Here is a 16921-nt window from a genome sequence, read left to right as displayed (position 1 = left end):
GAGCTAAGGACATAACTATCTACCCAATTTTCATCTGAGCAGTCTGAGACGTGTTAGTATTTATAACTCAACTAGTGGGAACAGAGAGCAAGTCATCTCCTATGAGTGACTGGATTTCCTGCTCTCAGGTCAGACCAGAGATACTGCAAGTATTCCCTGAATTGGAAGTCAACACTCACTGCCTGTTGAAACATGGACATGTAGCAGAGGTTACAGTCTTAATAAAAATCACAGAAGAAATTAAAATTTTTCCATGTCTCAGAAATAGGTTTGACTCACTTTAATCTGGGAGACAGTAAATAGGCAGGCAGGTTTTACGCATTTGCTTTCTGTAAATCCCTGCTCAATACTTACTCAAAGAGAATGTAAAATAGAAGGAGCTTGGGGCACACTGTTATGAAGCACAGTCAGGGGATGCACAAGTAATTTATTTAGAGGCTGATGAGGTGCTGTTAGATATTCATGGCCCAATACAAGCAATAGAAAACCTGAGCACAAAATTACTCAGAAAGATTAAAAGTTATTCATTTTAATCCAAATCCATAACTTGTCCAAAAGAAAATCTTGTTCAAAGAGAAGATGTTTTAAAGGCAAACCCTGATGTTTGTTTTCACAGCACATGGAGTTGCTCTGAAGGGCTCACAAAATGCCCCTTCTGCCTTCAAAGTTTGAATTCTTAATGGAAATTGGAAATTCTCAGTTAACTACAGACTTGGGTAATATTGTTTTGCAAACTAATACTTGTGACTAATATAATTTTACTTTTATACCTCGCTTCAATTCAGAGGAGCTCCATTAAATTGCTAAACTTTTTTTTAATATGTTTTTGCTTAACTCAGTCTGACCACATCCAGTTCTGAAAGATGTTATACTAATATATTTCATGTGCAAGGAAACTAAGCCACATGCATCTAGTCAAGCTTAAGAAGAAGCCTGGTTTTGGATGTCAAATTTTAGATAAGAAGGACGTTCATCAGACCAGCAAATCCGTCTCAAGACAACCTTGCTTACAACAGAGCACTCAGCTCCTCTGAAAAATATATTTCTAATGAATAGGGAAAAAGTCTTTAGTGAGGGGAGGGCAACATCCCTTTGAAAAATGTATAATAGACTCCAAGATCTAAACAATTCTGTGGTGTAAGATTGGGCACAGAAAGCCCGGGTCCCAATATCCCCAAGTGTCACTCCTCAACTGGCTGAAAAATCATACCAACAATGTCAATCCCATCTCGTTCTGCCCACCCACTCCTTGGTCAAATTAGCTTACACTTTTTTTTATATCCAGCATTTGCTATGAAGAATAGAAGGTCTAAAATACAAATCTCGCAGTCTTAATGTGAAAGGAAGTTTGACACCTCAGAAAATGAAAAACTCGTGAGAAATATTCCAGGCCAACCTTACCAGAAAGGTCCTGGTACCTTTTTGTGCCACGAGGGATGTTGCAGTATTTTTCATCAGCAGAGCACATAAGAGGAGCAATGGCTATGGCTGTCTGCCTAAAAATTACTGTCAATCTACAAGACACGCTTCTGCAGTTCCTTGACAAAGGTGAATGCTTTTTCTCATTAGCAAGTAAAACACTGCTAATTCTTTGTTTTCTCTAATCATCATGTCAACAAACAGGTGAATGGCGTTTGGGCATGGGCTGCTAAATGTTCACTGTAATTACTCAAGGCTAATTTAGCAGAAGATTAAACTGGCCAAGTCCTCTAGCCTGTTTCCAGGTCATCCAGAATTTCTCAGGAAAACATTTGCAATACAATTATTCCATGGCCCAGAACTGCACGTGGAAAATTTCTTTCCATCATCCAACACTGAGCTCCCCAAGTTCTGAAGCACCTGCATTACTCTTCTTCTGGTCTCTTCTGAGAAAAACACCCAAATGAAAAGCTAATCCTTATTTTTAAAAAGCAATTCCTCTGTGCCTGTTGCTCAAAATCCCCATGACGTTAAAGAAGCACATGGCACATTATTTAATGTCATAAACAGAGGGCTGTGATTGAGGGAGGGAGCAATTAGGCTTAGAAGTGGAACTGTCTGGAAATGCAAGTACTCTGAACGAGAGAGGAGGAGGAGAGAGAACTACCAAAGGCATATGAACCAGAAATATCCACGACTCTAGAAATAATGTCTTGTAAAGAGTTCACTGAGTTATCAGCTGATTTCATTAACTGTCTTTTCATACTAAGAACAATTTTAAAAATTATTGTCTGAAGACACTGGATTGCCACAAACCGTTACAATGTGTCCTTGAAAAGAAGTTGGCCGAACATTTGCAAAAATCTTCGCTTAATGTTTGAATGAACAATGAAAGGACTCACCCTAACTCTGGGAGAATTTTCAAGATATTCTACAACACAAATTTAAGGATTTTTTTTTTCTTCTCCCCAGCTACAAGATGATAAAGGGCAGAAACTGAATTTTGCGCTGAGAAATGGAGCCACAAACACTATACTTCAACTAGATCTGTGCCAGGGTCCTGCCTCCTCTGCAACTTATTTCCTAGAAATTGGTATATTGAGGAAAATGTACTTACGAGAAGGCAAATGCCACCAAGGCCCCACTGACCACAATGAAGTCCAGGATATTCCACAGGTCACGGAAGTAGGAGCCAGGGTGGAGTAACAGCCCCAAGTCAATCATCTTCAGAGGAAACACATGAAAATAAAGAGTTTTAATAAAACAAGTACCAAATCAACACTACAGAGGTACAGAGGAATGTCCTTGATCAAATGACCTTTCACAAACTTCTTCAGGGCTTCACAGCAGCAGGGCAACATCTAGATACTTAGTCAAGCTGCTCATCTCTAATAGGTACAGAGAGCTCTGTCAAAACTGAAGTCAATAAACCATAACCAAAAGCAGGAGAGACAAGAGTACTAAGTGATACATGGATTCTTTGCACAGACATGCATTAATTTATGGGAACAGCAGTCTGGGTGTCAAACATCCAAACAGTTTAATTTTATTCTGCCCAAATTCTACCAAACTAGTGGGAACTAACAACTGGCATAGGATATTACACAATAAAACACGAAGAGAGGGTGGGAAGACCCACAGCCAAATGCAACAGTAAAAGAAATACCCCTGCTCCGGAGCACTTGCTGAAAGATGCTGCTCAGTAAAGCAGCCTGGCTTCCTTCTGCATGAGACTGAGTCTCTCCCTACAATGCTGCTAAAGGTCTTCTACAGTTGAGTCTCAAAGTGCATACTAGACATATTATCCATTATTGTCTACAACTCTGCAGCTGCCCACATAAGGTTGGTTTCCTCACATAGCTTCAAATCCTTCTAATGAACAAGGGAAAATTGTTTTTTTATTCTGCATCTCTTTTACATCTTGCTCTGACAGTGAAAACTAAGTCCATCATTACCCAAGAATAAATCCTGACTTTATTAGAATTGTGCTTTCTGGGAAGTTACTACCCCACAGTCTTCGCAAAACCTATCACTCTACTGAGTAAAGTCAAAAGATGAATTCTCAACTTTTTGAAACATGACAGACCAAGAATCAGTTACTATTAATATTCCTGATCAGCATCAAAGGAAAAGGGAAGAACCAGACATGTCTCAGTAAGGTCTATCAGCTTCTGTGTCCTCAGCCACGCACAGACATCTCTGCATCAGGCATTTGCATTTCTTATCCTCTTACACAACCACAGCTACTAAAGATATCCTTATTTTCCTCCATAAAATGTGAGATTAAAGAAACCAGGAGAGCCACTACAGAAAGGCATCTGTTGTGCACTGGCTACTTCCAAGCGTTGTTCCTGAGTTAAAGCTTTCCAACATCACCACCTCTCCAGGCACCCCAGGGAGCTCTGTCATGCTCCTCACTCTTTCTCCAGCCTCCCAGAAGTAGATGAGTGTAAATCTGAAAGGGGAGGTGAACCTTTCTGCTTAGAAAAATTCTTACCTTGATCACCATCTCAAAGGTAAAGACACCCGTAAATATATAATCCAAGTATTTCAGAGCCTAAATGGGAAAGAGAAATGCCTATTAAGGGAGACTACACACTGAAAAAATCTGCACATGAGCAAAGAGTAAAATGTCTATTCTAGCAATGGTCTATTTGCTACAATGGGTAAATATCATCTGACAGGAGGCTTTCAAATAGTTTAAGCACAAACTTGAATCATCTGATTTAAACAGTAACATTTTTTCCAGTTGTTGACAAACTGCAGTATGCATGCCTATGGGTTGCTTCAGTGCACCTGCATATATGGCAGGTTTAAGAAGGCAAAATGGATTTTTCAGATCAAAATATTTTAACATCCCTTCCTAACGAGCTTATTTGCCAGAATCTGTGTAGCAGCCAGGGTTTTTCTTCTGCTGTAGCTAATGATATTATTATTAAAGACCTTGGGAGAGTAAGAGAGTGATAACATCCTTTTTGTAAAATGGATTCCACTGTTATTAGGATGAAGAAGAGAGATTGCTCGTAGCTACTTCACCTCATTACTGATACAGGGATTCATGGATCCTCCTCTAAAAAAAAGCTAGTAATGACCAGATTGAGAAGCAGGAGGCCAGGCCAGGCAATTCCTGCTCTGACCTGGTTTGCCAACTTGTGCTCTGAAGCAATTCAGTTCCTCAATCTGTTTAAGGGGTGGATGAACACAGATTCCTTAGTACACATCCTGGTAAATACCAGTCCGTTCAAATATCTATAGATCTCCTAAATTTTAACATCATTCTCTGGATGGGATGCACCTATTCACAGTCAGATTCATATGATTATACCTAGTGAATGGATATTAAGTCAATATATATATATATATCACAGTATCCACATACTGCAACTATCTATGCTGAAAAGTCCAAAATTAGGCAACTGCATCTTGCAGTCTCTATATTTAATCTTCAGTTCTGTAGACTCCCAGTTGTCCATGTAACTATAACCAGCCCTGTGCCAATGTCCTCATGTGAATGTGCTTGAAAAAAAGACACCCAGCTATCTGCATCATGAACACTCCTGGACTGCATGCTCTCATGTAAAAGGTAGCACACTCCTACTTCTGCTTGTAACAGCACCCATCTATGAAGTCTCCGAGTTTGGTTTGACATCCATGGATAAATAGATTTGCTACTAGTTCTAGGAGATTGCTACCACGCCCCACCAAGATAAAAAGCCATATCTGGTTTTACTTCCTCACGTTTTGCTCTAGCAGGAGCAGGGGATCTTAGGATAATGTCAGCCCTGGTTCATGACTAAGGAAGCCTTTTCCTTTGCTGAATGGTGTGTAAGCTCCGCAGGCTTCTTCCACATAAGTCACACCAGCCAACCAACCAGTGATTTCCAAGTTCTCAAACTCAGATGTGGTTGAAGCAGAAGAAAGGGACAGGAATTGTGAGCGTTTTGATAGTGGAACAAAGGTAAGTTGAGTATGTTATTAAAGATAGCTCCAGTTCTGCACTTGCTAGTGCACCGTGTTATCCTCTGGACATGGGAACGGACATGCCACGTACATAACTGCTGGGAGAAGCAGAACAACTTTATTCTGGCCACGTTGGTTGGTACTCACATCATTCCTCGGTGACTCGGCTTGGACAGGGTCTTCTGCAGCCAGGGCAATGCTGCTGAGGGCTATAACTATGAGGATGACCATCTCGAAATAGCGCAGGTTGACGATGTAGTGGAACAGACGCCGAATCCTGCAAACAACATAAGCACATAGAAGGGCTATTGCAGGTGCTGTAAGTCAAGTGCAGCGGTATGAAAGACTGACAGAAGGACAACATTCGTCAGGAATATCACCTTTAGGACTCCTATTACAATAATGATAAGAAAATAAAAGCCAGGATCAATGGCTTTAAACTCTACTTTGCAACAGATCTGTGGTGAGATTTAAAGTAAGACATATAATATCTCTGCACTGCTCCCTACCCCCTCTGCAAAGCAATGACATCTATGTATCTATCAAAAGGGCACTGAGAGCTTTCAAGAAATCAGACTCAATTCTACAAATCATGTTTATATATGCCCCCATCCTTTTCACTTTGAACTCACAGGCTAAAGCCTTGTGAGTTCAAAACTAGGTTTGAAATCCTTTTAACATCAACTAATCCCTTTAAAAATGAGATATATGCTATGCACTTTGAGACTCAGCTGAAACTGGCTTCATAACTATGAGTACCAATCTCTCTCTTGCCAAGTACCTCTGCCTGCACTTTATTCTAAGATACACTTTATAAACTGTACAAATACTTTACAGTAATATATTTGATCACTTTAACTTAATTGTTTTCTTCACAAATTGTGTCCAAGAAAAGTGACAAATGCTTCAATTTCTAAGCAATGCAAAACCATTCACAAATTTCAGCTAATAACTCTATCTGACCACAATTCACAAATACTTAACTGCACAGAGAACTCCACATTTGCCCCATATCTGACAGATGAATAAAGGATTTAGGTTCTGTCTAAGAATCAAATTATATGTGTAACTTGCCAACAACCTTGTTATCTGAGAATGTAATTCAGTTACTATATCACCTTTTCTCTAAGCAAACTGAACAGTTAGAATTAAAATTTATTTTTCACATCTACTTATATATTCCTTTTCTCCGTATTGCTAATGGATTCAGAATGAAAGGGCGTTACAAATACCAAGGAAAGAGACTTGATTCAAAATAACATGAAGAAAAATGCTTTTGTGGATCCCTTAACTCTGATTATCAATCTGACAGAAGAAGATTATCATCTATGTGCTCCATGAATACGTAGAAGTGAAAGGCAACATTTTCAAAAAAATTTGTAACTGTAATTCTTGCACCAAACTCAATTCATCAAAGAAATAACAAGTCCCTATTTTCAGATCTTCATCGTTCATAACCAGCAGTGAGATGTGGGAGCATTTATAGATTGCCAGTGGTACTTGAGAAATCATTTTAAATGCATGTCTGCTTTAAGAGGGTGGTGGCACTTGGAAAGTAATACATTTCATTTATAATTCTTGGAACTGTTTTGCCCACTAGCACCACCTGGGTCATGCATCCCCAGTAGGGCTTTGAAAGGAGATAGTTAGCAATTGCTGTGGTGAAAACCTTCATACCCCAGAAAGCAGAAAGAGCTCTCTTGAGAAGTTAGCACCAGGTAAAACACCAGAGGGTCTGCATCTTGCCCAGAGGAAGAAAAACAAGTTGCTGACATTCCCAGAGTCTGGTCTTCGGCTTGTTATTTCCCCTTGGCCCTGTGTTATAACACATCTCTCCCAGTGGACTTTGTATTTTTTCAATGGTCTTTTAGTGAGGCTTTTGGGGGAGGGGGTGTGTGTGCTAGAGAAAACCACAAGACAACTTAAACAACATACCCAATCCTGGACTATGAGATTCAGAAGTTCATAACTGTAGGATGAGGTGAGAGAAGACAAAAAGACCCATAAAATATATAAACCAAAAAAAGTCTTGCTGCTTCTCTGTCTGCCCAGTCCACTCCTCAGCTCAGACCCTTCTGGGCTTGGGCCATCTAGCTTCCCACTCTGCAATGCTGCCTTTAGCAGATACTTTGCAGGTAACAATCATTTTTGGAGGTCACTCCACAACAAAAAGACTTGAGCTACCAAATGTTAGCGAAATACTGTTTCCTTACCCAACCAGACAGGGGCCAAGCTCCATAATTCAAATTTGATCCAGAAAGTATTAATTACACTATGAGTGCACCTCATCTAATGCTCTGCCCTCCTCTTAGCTGCCTTTTACATGAATTCAAAGGACATGTTGCCTTGTTTGAAATAGCACAATGCTATCACGGTATTCTGAAAAGGGGAAAATTTCTGGGCTTTCAGCTCAGCTATCCTAATGTGCCCCGAATTCTGCCTGGCAGGTGGCTGGAGAAGGCAAAGGGGAAACACAAGTGTCTTTCTTGTGGGTTTGAGACAGAAGGGGCATGTATTGAGTCCTCAGTTCATTTCCTTTGGAGATGAGATGAGATTAGCAGTAGTTTGGGGTCATTCTCCCTCTCTAACAGCTGGAATTGAGAGTTAGTCTCACTTCTCCCATCAATGAATTCCTTCTGTGCTCATAGCTATATCACCTTGGAGCACGTAGGGCTGTAGCCTGAAGTATGCAGCTGGCACTTGTGTTTAAAGAAAATATTCAGCCTGCCTAATGTCCAAGGGTGCCAGACCATGGCTTCCACCGCAGATATATTTCTGATGTCAAAGATGAGTACGCAGAGCAGCCTGTTTTGTTCCACTGACTGCCACAGTCCTGAGTAGCAGGAGGTGTAGGAGCATTCATTCTTCTCTTAACTCGAATTGTCAAAGGAAGAGCCTGAGCTCACCTTAGGTATCTGAGCATGCATGTACAACCTCAGAGAGCAACATCTAGGATCTGCAACAAGATTACCTGAGACAGAGAGAAATGATCACATTTGCTCCTAGCAGATCTCTGGGTCGAAGTTTCAAATGCCCTCTGTTGCCCTAAGTTACTGCTTAAAATGAGTCACAGGCCTTCATGCTACAATTATTACAACTCCTGCTGCTCTTGTCTAGTTCTGCAGCCCTTCAGAGCGACACATTCAGTATTTACAGGCTTTGAGTACAAAGCTTCCCATGAGGCAGAGGTACCTGAAGCGGAAGAAATGTTGTAATCCCAACAGATCCCAAAAGCTGTACTCTTAGCCTTGGCAAATGAAAAATATTCATGTTTTCCCAGAAATTCAGAGTTTTCAGTGATGTGAGGGTACTAGTATGGAAAGAGCACGAGTTCCAGCTGTGGAACCTGCAAATATGTGCTGACAGCAAAGACAGCCCTCAAGCTCCTTCTCCTGAAAATGTCTTGTCCCACCAATAGCCCATACTCCCACCTTTAGTGATCTATGACTGAGGAAACAACTGCCCACCTGACCGTCAGCAGGTCAGTTAGGAAGGGTCTGTCTAAAGCATCACCTTTTCCCTATCCTGGCAATTTATTCCCCCTGAAAAGCCCAGCTGAAAGGCAGCATCTGTCCACAGCCTACATAAGCTTTTATTTAATTTCCCAATGTGTTTGACTGGCAGAGATGAAGATCAAGCTAATGCTATTGTTTTGAATACCCATGCTTGAAGTACCCGTAACCTGTAAGTGGTATTATAGAGTCAAAGGACTTACGGATTTGTAGGACTTAGGATAAACATGGAACTGTAAGGCAAGATTGGTTTAGGCCCATTTTTTGTCAAGTCATCGACGTCTTTCTTCTCCTCTGCTTTACTTTCAAATTCAACGTTGTTCACTGAAATGTGAATTTAAGGAAACAGAAACGAGAGAGTTAAAAATGTATCTGCAGTCTTCACACATCGGCCTGCCTGCAACAGCTGGATATGCAAACAATGCAGCTGGGATAGCAAACAGTCTTTGAATATGTTGATTAAATGTGATGAACAATCATTTGATTATTATCACCACTATTTACTACAGTACGATGTACACTGCAATTATACTCCTTAACTGCTGCACTGATGAGCAATATATCAGAAATGGCCAGGAAACAAAGATGCCCAATGCAGACAAACAAAGAAACCTTACACTTATTTATACAAGAGCTGCCAAGCTGGGAATGGAAATCCCATTCAAAATATCATAAATTATTAGGCAGAGAGGATCAGCTAGGGATCCTTGGAAAGAAAAAAAGACAGTAAGTCTAACCAGCCACGTAATTCTGTATCTTCTCCCATATATCGGTAGCATGATTGGCTTTGGAACGTGTGAAAGAGCAAATTCATAGATCAGCTTTAATAATTTTTGGGCTAAGACTGCTGAACTTCCCAGCATTAGGAACAGAGACTCGGGAGGGACTTCTTGGATCCCCTAGCTCTGTGTCTGCATAGTGCATCCCAGTTTTGGCAGAGGTCCCCATGTATAAAGGTGTCGAGCTCCATCTCACATCAGGTTTTTAACTTACATGATCCCCTACTAGAAGATTGTTCTGAACCTCATTCCCAAAGGTTAGAAATGCATTCTCTAATTCCCATCATAAGTTTACTTGCAGTGGGTTTATAGGATAATTTACTTATGATAATTTCTAATATATGGAAAACATTTTAGGCTGCAAATTCTCTTCTTAGACAGATATATACCCTTGTCTATTAGTTCACAAGACCTAGAATCCAAAACCCCCACCCACTTATGATGTGTTAGGTGCAGGTTTTTATTACTTTTTATTTTATTTTGCAACAAAATGACATTTCATTATGTGTGAGTGACATGTTCAATAAACTCCTTATTGTATCTCAAGCCAGATACACAGGAAATGGCCAGGAAAGAGAGAGGCTGATAAATTGTGATTGACAGGAACTCGGTATTGCAATATAGTAAAATTACCATTTAAGAAAAAAAAAAAAGACAAGTTTTGTGTGGCTGACAACACAGTGAAAAAGCATGTAGAGAAACCACTAGATTTTGGCTCTGCCTCTTGGAAAGCAGAGTCCTGACAGCCTGCAATCTAATGTGGACCTCTTAGATTTCACACTGCAATTCTCCTTGACATCCCCAGCTCTCGGGACTTCTCTAGACTGTGCCTACACTGCCAGGGATGAGCCACAAGCTGGTCAGAACAGGCTGGTGGTTGCAGAGCAGATCACGGGCACAACGATCTTTGGTCCATCTGCAAATCAGTGTAAATCTACGCTGATAGACCCAAGGCACAGAGCTCTGGAAAAGGACAAACTAGGGTGGATCTGCTGAAACTGAGATGCAGGGGATTGCAAGCAGCTCTAAAATTACACAGCCTGAAGGAACCCAAAGCATCAGGGTCACACGATGGATGCTGTGATACCTGTCTGGACACAAAGGACCTGCTGCTCCACAGTGGGCTCAGCTAATAAGCCAAGAAGAGTGAATTCGGTGTGGGCTTGAATGCAATGCCACTGCCTCCCCCGTCCTTTGCTGAGGGGTCTGTGGCCAGTCAGGCCCCTGGAACACCAGAGGAACTGCAGCACAGCACTGTTGCACTGGTAGCTTGCAGCACAGCAGCAGAGGAAGGTGATAGAGCAGAGGACCTACTCCTGTGCTCACACAAGGTCTTGACTGGTTTGCTGCAGAAGTTGCTTAGTTTGCTGCACAGCTCAGTCACAAAACTTTGTTGTTTTTCATGCTCTTTGCACCTTTCCCTTATGGAAATACACGTGGATGCGCTCTGGTGAGCCCTCTCCAGGGAACCTTACATGGTGTCTTCCAGAGTCACCAGCTGACCCTTGTATTTTGGGTTCCTGCAGGCTGCATAAACTGTACAGGTTGTATCAACAACGAGTTCTCCTGCTCACCTATTGCAAGGATGTTGCTGGCCAGGAAAGCCCCAGTCACCAAGCATGTGCTGCTAGCTCCTTGGAAAGTTAACTCTTTTCTGGCAATTTCATAGCAAAAAGCAGGGGAACAAAGGCACTCACTTGGTATGACAGTGGTTTCCCCCGGCGGGGCAGTGATAGTGACAGGGATGTTCACAGTGGTGGTTTTGTCCAGAGGTGGCTGAATCATCCGCGTCACATTCTTCTGGTTGTCAGCATCTTCTGGCTGCTCTGGGACTTTCTGCAGATAGGTGCTGGGAAGGGTGTGCACAGGGACACTCACACTTCCACTAGCCTCAATCTCACACTGGTTGTCCCTGAAGTAGAAAAGCAGACTTTATTAAATATGGCCCAAGAAGGATTTGGAGAACATATGTACCCTGATGCTGCACCTCTTGCTAGGTTTCATAGACTATTTTCTTCATGGAAGTCCTCTGCAGAAAAGCACAGACTGCAGGACAACTTCCTGATAGCACAGTATGTGACCTTTTCCTCTGGGATCTTCTGAACCAACATCCAAGCACAACATTAAGAGAACTGTGCCACTGAACATCACTTTATTCAATTTAATGAGACTCGGAACTAAGGTTCATAAGCAAGGACCACATGACACTTGCATGTAACAGTGACATTAGCTTTCCAGCATTGGCTGGTTTCTGAATGAATTCTGACATTCTGCTTCTTCATGTTCTCCTGAGGCCTTATTTAAATTTAGTGATTCTCTTTTCCAGACCCAAACCACTCTGTGATGTTGCTGTAAGTGTCTAAACAGCTTCTGCATTCCTCTGCAGCCAGTGTCTATATTTCAGTAAGGAGGAAAGTGAGCTTGTGCACGTGATCAGACTAAACAGTATGCAAAGTGTTTTGAAATTCATCTGAAATGAAGATAATATAGACAGGAAAATTATTATCTCAGTGCCACTCACAGCTCTCCACGGTGACATGAACTCTATTCTAAAGAATCCCAGTGAAATTTCTTTCCATCAGACTAATAAAGCTGAAAAGGCAATCTATCCTTCTTTATTAACTACTCTAAATGCTGCACGAGTACTATTTTTCTCACTTGACTTACATGAGAATTAAACCAAATGGGGTACATCATTGTTCTTAATGGAAGAAGCCACGTGCCGTAACAACTGGTGATGCAGCTGACAGGTTCATCATAAAAAAACAAACCCAAAGGGCTATAAGCAAGACTGTATGCCATTTAAAAATATGTCCCTCAGAAACTTCCTTCAAAGGCTGTGAAATTTTCTATTCCACGTTGTATCCTAGAGGGTCTGTTGGTATTTGCATGAAGGATATTTCCTTCCTCAAACCTGAGCTATTCTATGGGCCATCAGGGACAAAAATCATCTTTGGGAGCCTCTGTCATTATTGATTTAAGCAAAATGGAACTGCAGGTTATGATGGGAGCTGGTGTGAGTGCGAGGACAACAGCAGGGAACACCATAGGGAGGGAAGTAAGTAACTTCCTGAAATATATCTGGGGTCTCATACCCCCTGAGCTGTCCCAGGGGCAAGTCCGGCCACGCAGCACTCACTCACTTGGGCTGATGATTCCGGTGCTCCTTCTCGCCAGCTTCTCCCTCCTTCTCCCCGTTCTCCTTCTCCACCGAATCGTACGTTGACAACGCCCTGTTCCTGAACCTGTGCCGTCTGTGAGGCTCTTCACCATTCTCACCCTTGGACCCGGGCTCTCCTTCCCGGTTTCCAGACCTCGACCCTCCCCGGTGTCGGGAACGCCGCTCGCTCCTGGCCCCGTTGACTGTCCCGTTGCCTTCCTTGCCTTGCCGTTCGGCAGAGTGCCGGTGAGTCCGATGCCTACGGTGCTCCTTCTCGACACCTTCTTCCACCGACCCTCGGCGGTGGTGTCTCTTTCCCCCTTCCTGACTCCTGTTGCGATCACTTTTCCCTTCCTTACTCCCCCCTTCCACCTCCTTGCTGCGGCTCCTGTGCTGCCTGTGCCGTTCCTCCTTATTATTGGCACCTGATTCCCCGTTCTCATCCTTGGTCAAATCACCCTTCTCTTGCTCTCCCAGTTTGTCCTTATCCCGATGCCGGTGGTGCTTTCGTGGAGCTTCTGCGCCATCAGCAGAGCTGACTTTGGTCTGCTCCACCTCTTGCACATCCATGGGGCTCAGCTTGCTGATGTTGTTCCTCCCTTCAACCCTCGGCTCTACAACCAGTGGCCGATCCAAATGAGTCTTCATGTCTGGCCTGATGTGAAGGGTGGTAGCATAACGCACCCGCTCCTCCGGATCCAGCTCATTGTACAGCGCCTCGCAGCTGGCTCGGAAATTGTGCATCCGGATCTGACTGGTCCTCTGCTCCCAAACGGACTTGGATTTGGAGGAGTTCTGCTGCTTGCTAAGGAAGGGAGGAAGGTGAAAAGTTAGTATCCAACTTTGCACCAATTCCCTAAAAAGCAACCAAAAAAAAATAGAGGAAATTTTCAGCTAAGACGGGGGATTAGAGGGTTGAGCCAAAAAAATTATAGGAATGGAGAGAGAATGGCTGGCGGAGAACATGAGCAGTGAAAGCCAGCAGGATCATCAGTGTTAGTTTGCCCCCATACGTGTTAGGCACCATGAAACAAGCCCTCTGGAAAGGAGTTATCCTGATTTTTAAAGGTTGGCCATCCCCCTCAAGTATAGTCTGAAGTGTTAAAGTCTCTGCACAAAAAAAAATCATATAACACAGCCAGAGCTTTCAAACAGCCTAAAAGTCTTCCCCACAATTAACAGCACCTTTCTCCCTACCTGGAAACATCTGGATGAGCAAATTAGCAGTGAGCAAGAGAAGTTAGATTGGCAGGAGGAGCAAGGGGAAGTGAAATCTGGCCCTGAGGATCCAAGCCTGCGCACCCTGCCACCAGCCCCTTCCCCTTACAGCCAGCCAGAGGGGTCACCTTCCAGGCTGCACCGCCCTGTCGGGTAATGGCACAGGAGAGCTGTTACACTAAACCTGCAGCATCCTTCTGAGGTGAGGATGGACCATCCAGCCCAAGCATCACCAGAGTCCGGAAAAGTACAGGTAAGAAAGGAAAACTGTGCTGTGTACCATGAAAAGACCCCAGGGACTGGGAGAGTCACACATAGATGTAGATGTGATAAGAGCACCTTTATCCCATGGAGAGACCTGCTCTTTTATGTCATCTATTATGATGAGGATACCTCCATTTGTGTTGCCTTAATGCTTTGATTTTTCAGCACAGCACTTGGTTTCTGATCACTACATGCAAATAGATCACCTATCTAGCCAATGCAGTAAGGGAAGGTTTTTTTTTTTCTTTCCTCCTGAAGATTGCAAGTCAAATTCTGATTTTGCATAAAATCAAAGTAAACCCACTGGATTTCAGGGTGGAGTTCTGGATTTAGCCTGGTAGAGAATCAGCACCCATTTTCTTCCTTAATGAAACTTTTTCTAACAAATAGAGGAAAATCCTTTTTCTTCCACCAGCCTGCTCAGATGTCCTCAGTGGGTAAGTGAACAACTCGGAAGGTAGAGCCACCCTGCAGGAAGACCTGGATAGGCTGGAAGAGTGGGCTAACAAGAACCTTATGAAGCTCAACAAGGACAAGTGGAAGGTCTTGCACCTGGGAAAACATAATCCAGGAGTGCAGCACAGACTGGGATCTACCTGCCTGGGGAGCAGCTCTGTGGAAAAGGACCTGGGGGTCCTGGTGGACAACAAGCTCAACATGAGTGACCAGTGAGCTACAGCGGCAAAGAAAACCAACAGGGTGCTGGGCTGCATCAACAAGGGCATCACCAGCAGAGATAAAGAAATCATTATCCCACTCTACTCAGCGCTTCTCAGGCCACACCTGGAATACTGTGTTCAGGTTTGGTCCCCACTATACAAAGGAGATGTGGACAGGCTGCAGAGGGTCCAGAGGAGGGCCACAAAGATGATCAACAAACTGGGAAGCCTGCCATATAGGAAAGGCTGAAAGAATTGGGTTTGTTCAGCCTGGAGAAGAGAAGGTTTAGGGTAGACCTTATCACCTGTTCCAGTATTTAAAGGGTGTCTACAAAGATGGAGACTCCCTTTTTACAAGGAGTCACTTGGAAAAGATGAGGGATAACAGCTGCAAGTTACTCCTAGGGAAATTCCAATTGGACACAAGAGGAAAACTTCTCACAATGAGAACAATCAGCCACTGGAATAATCTCCCCAGGGAAGTGGTGGATTCCCCAACATTGGACACTTTGAAGATTCAGCTGGACAGAGTGCTGGGCCATCTTGCCTAGACCGTGCTTTTGCCAGAAAGGTTGGACCAGGTGATCCTTGAGGTCCTTCCAACCTGGTATTCTATGATTCATTTGCCACACATTAGTCTCATCTCTGCAGCCAGAGGGGCTGTGTGGTGCTCACCAACCTTCAACGCTTATCACACAGCCCACAGGGGAGGAAGACGCATTTTCCTTACGTACTTTCTGGGCTCCCTTGACAATAGAAGCAAGCAGCTATTGCGTGTGTATGTGCTGATTTGGACTGTCAGGGTCTGTTGCCATGCGCAGACCCTGGGGGAAGGAGCTGTCGGAAAGACTTTGCTTCTCTGAGCTCTGCTGGGGGATCGGTTCTTTACAGAGGGTGCTGCTGCCTGGTTCCGCTAAAGAGGCAAAAACCTACTTAAACATTCACTGCAGATAGGATGAGGGCACCCAGGTAGATGTGAAGGAATCTGATTTAATCCAGAAATCAGAATGAGCACAGCTAATCACCAAAACTAAAAATCTACATCCCCCGTTTCCAAGAGGCACATTCTGGACTAATTGTTCAGCAGCTGAGTGCCCCATTTACACCGCAGCAGAAGAATGGGTGACAAGAATCACAGTTCTGTATGCAAAGGATATCAGAGTGTACTGGGGACATAGCTGAGAGCCCCATTCACCAAAAATTTCACATCAAAGGGAGAGCAGGCTCCTCATTAGGAGACAGCACCCCTCAAGCTCTCCTAGTGACCCCTGGCACAAGGATGAACAGCCTCATCATAGCAGGCAATAACTTGCCATTTCTTTTTGATTCAACATTATGAAAGATTGAAATGCTATCACTCATGAGCAGATTTACTTGGATTTAGAAGGAATTAATGAGTAACATGCAAAGCCTCTGACTGCCCAAGCCTGCCACCGCGTACAAGGATTTCCCATGAGAAGCCATGTGATCTGCATTTGCAGCTCTCCACAGTCAGCAGAGATGGGCACAGAGGGATGGAGCTGCCTGGGATGGGCTTCTAGGGATGTCCTATGCATCCTCTGGGATGGACAGGGTGCCTTGCAGATCTAACTCTGCTAAACCAAACTGGGCTACAAAAATGAACCTTCTCTTTAGCACACAGGCTCAGGGAAACAAGACAGCTTAGGGATGTGTATGTATGTGTGTCTAAGCTCCGAGTGCTGCCTCAGTGCAGGCCAAAAGCATCTGTTCTTAGGAGACATTTCTCACTTCATAATGAAAGTCCTCAGGGCAGGGACCAGTTTCTGTCTTGTGCTTTAAACAGCCAGAGTGTGCTGTCAGCACTGAAGCAATAACTAGTAATAATGAGTTAAAGTTGGGAAGCTGCCCTTACACTGACTGAAACTTCCAGTTTATCTACAAACCAAAAGCACAGAGAAGAGCACAACCGCCTACTCCCCATGCACCACC

General features: G+C 43.4%; 1 protein-coding gene across 13 annotated transcripts in view; it reads right to left on the bottom strand.

Annotated features, from left to right (window-relative positions):
• CACNA1B (calcium voltage-gated channel subunit alpha1 B) overlaps nucleotides 1–16921 on the bottom strand; it is a 311813-nt gene that overhangs the window by 74294 nt on the left and 220598 nt on the right. For all 13 annotated transcript variants that reach the window (XM_074846045.1, XM_074846033.1, XM_074846035.1 and 10 more), the window contains 6 exons: nucleotides 12814–13635; nucleotides 11368–11582; nucleotides 9095–9215; nucleotides 5527–5656; nucleotides 3917–3976; nucleotides 2537–2643 (listed from right to left, as the gene is read on the bottom strand). In XM_074846045.1, coding sequence (XP_074702146.1) covers nucleotides 2537–2643; nucleotides 3917–3976; nucleotides 5527–5656; nucleotides 9095–9215; nucleotides 11368–11582; nucleotides 12814–13635 — 1455 coding nt within the window. The remainder of the gene's footprint in view (nucleotides 1–2536; nucleotides 2644–3916; nucleotides 3977–5526; nucleotides 5657–9094; nucleotides 9216–11367; nucleotides 11583–12813; nucleotides 13636–16921) is intronic.

The sequence above is a fragment of the Strix aluco genome, chromosome 20, assembly GCF_031877795.1.
Source record: "Strix aluco isolate bStrAlu1 chromosome 20, bStrAlu1.hap1, whole genome shotgun sequence".
In the NCBI taxonomy this organism is placed as follows: domain Eukaryota; kingdom Metazoa; phylum Chordata; class Aves; order Strigiformes; family Strigidae; genus Strix; species Strix aluco.
The sequence above is the reverse complement of the archived record's forward strand: the minus strand, read 5'-3'. Positions and strand labels throughout refer to the sequence as shown.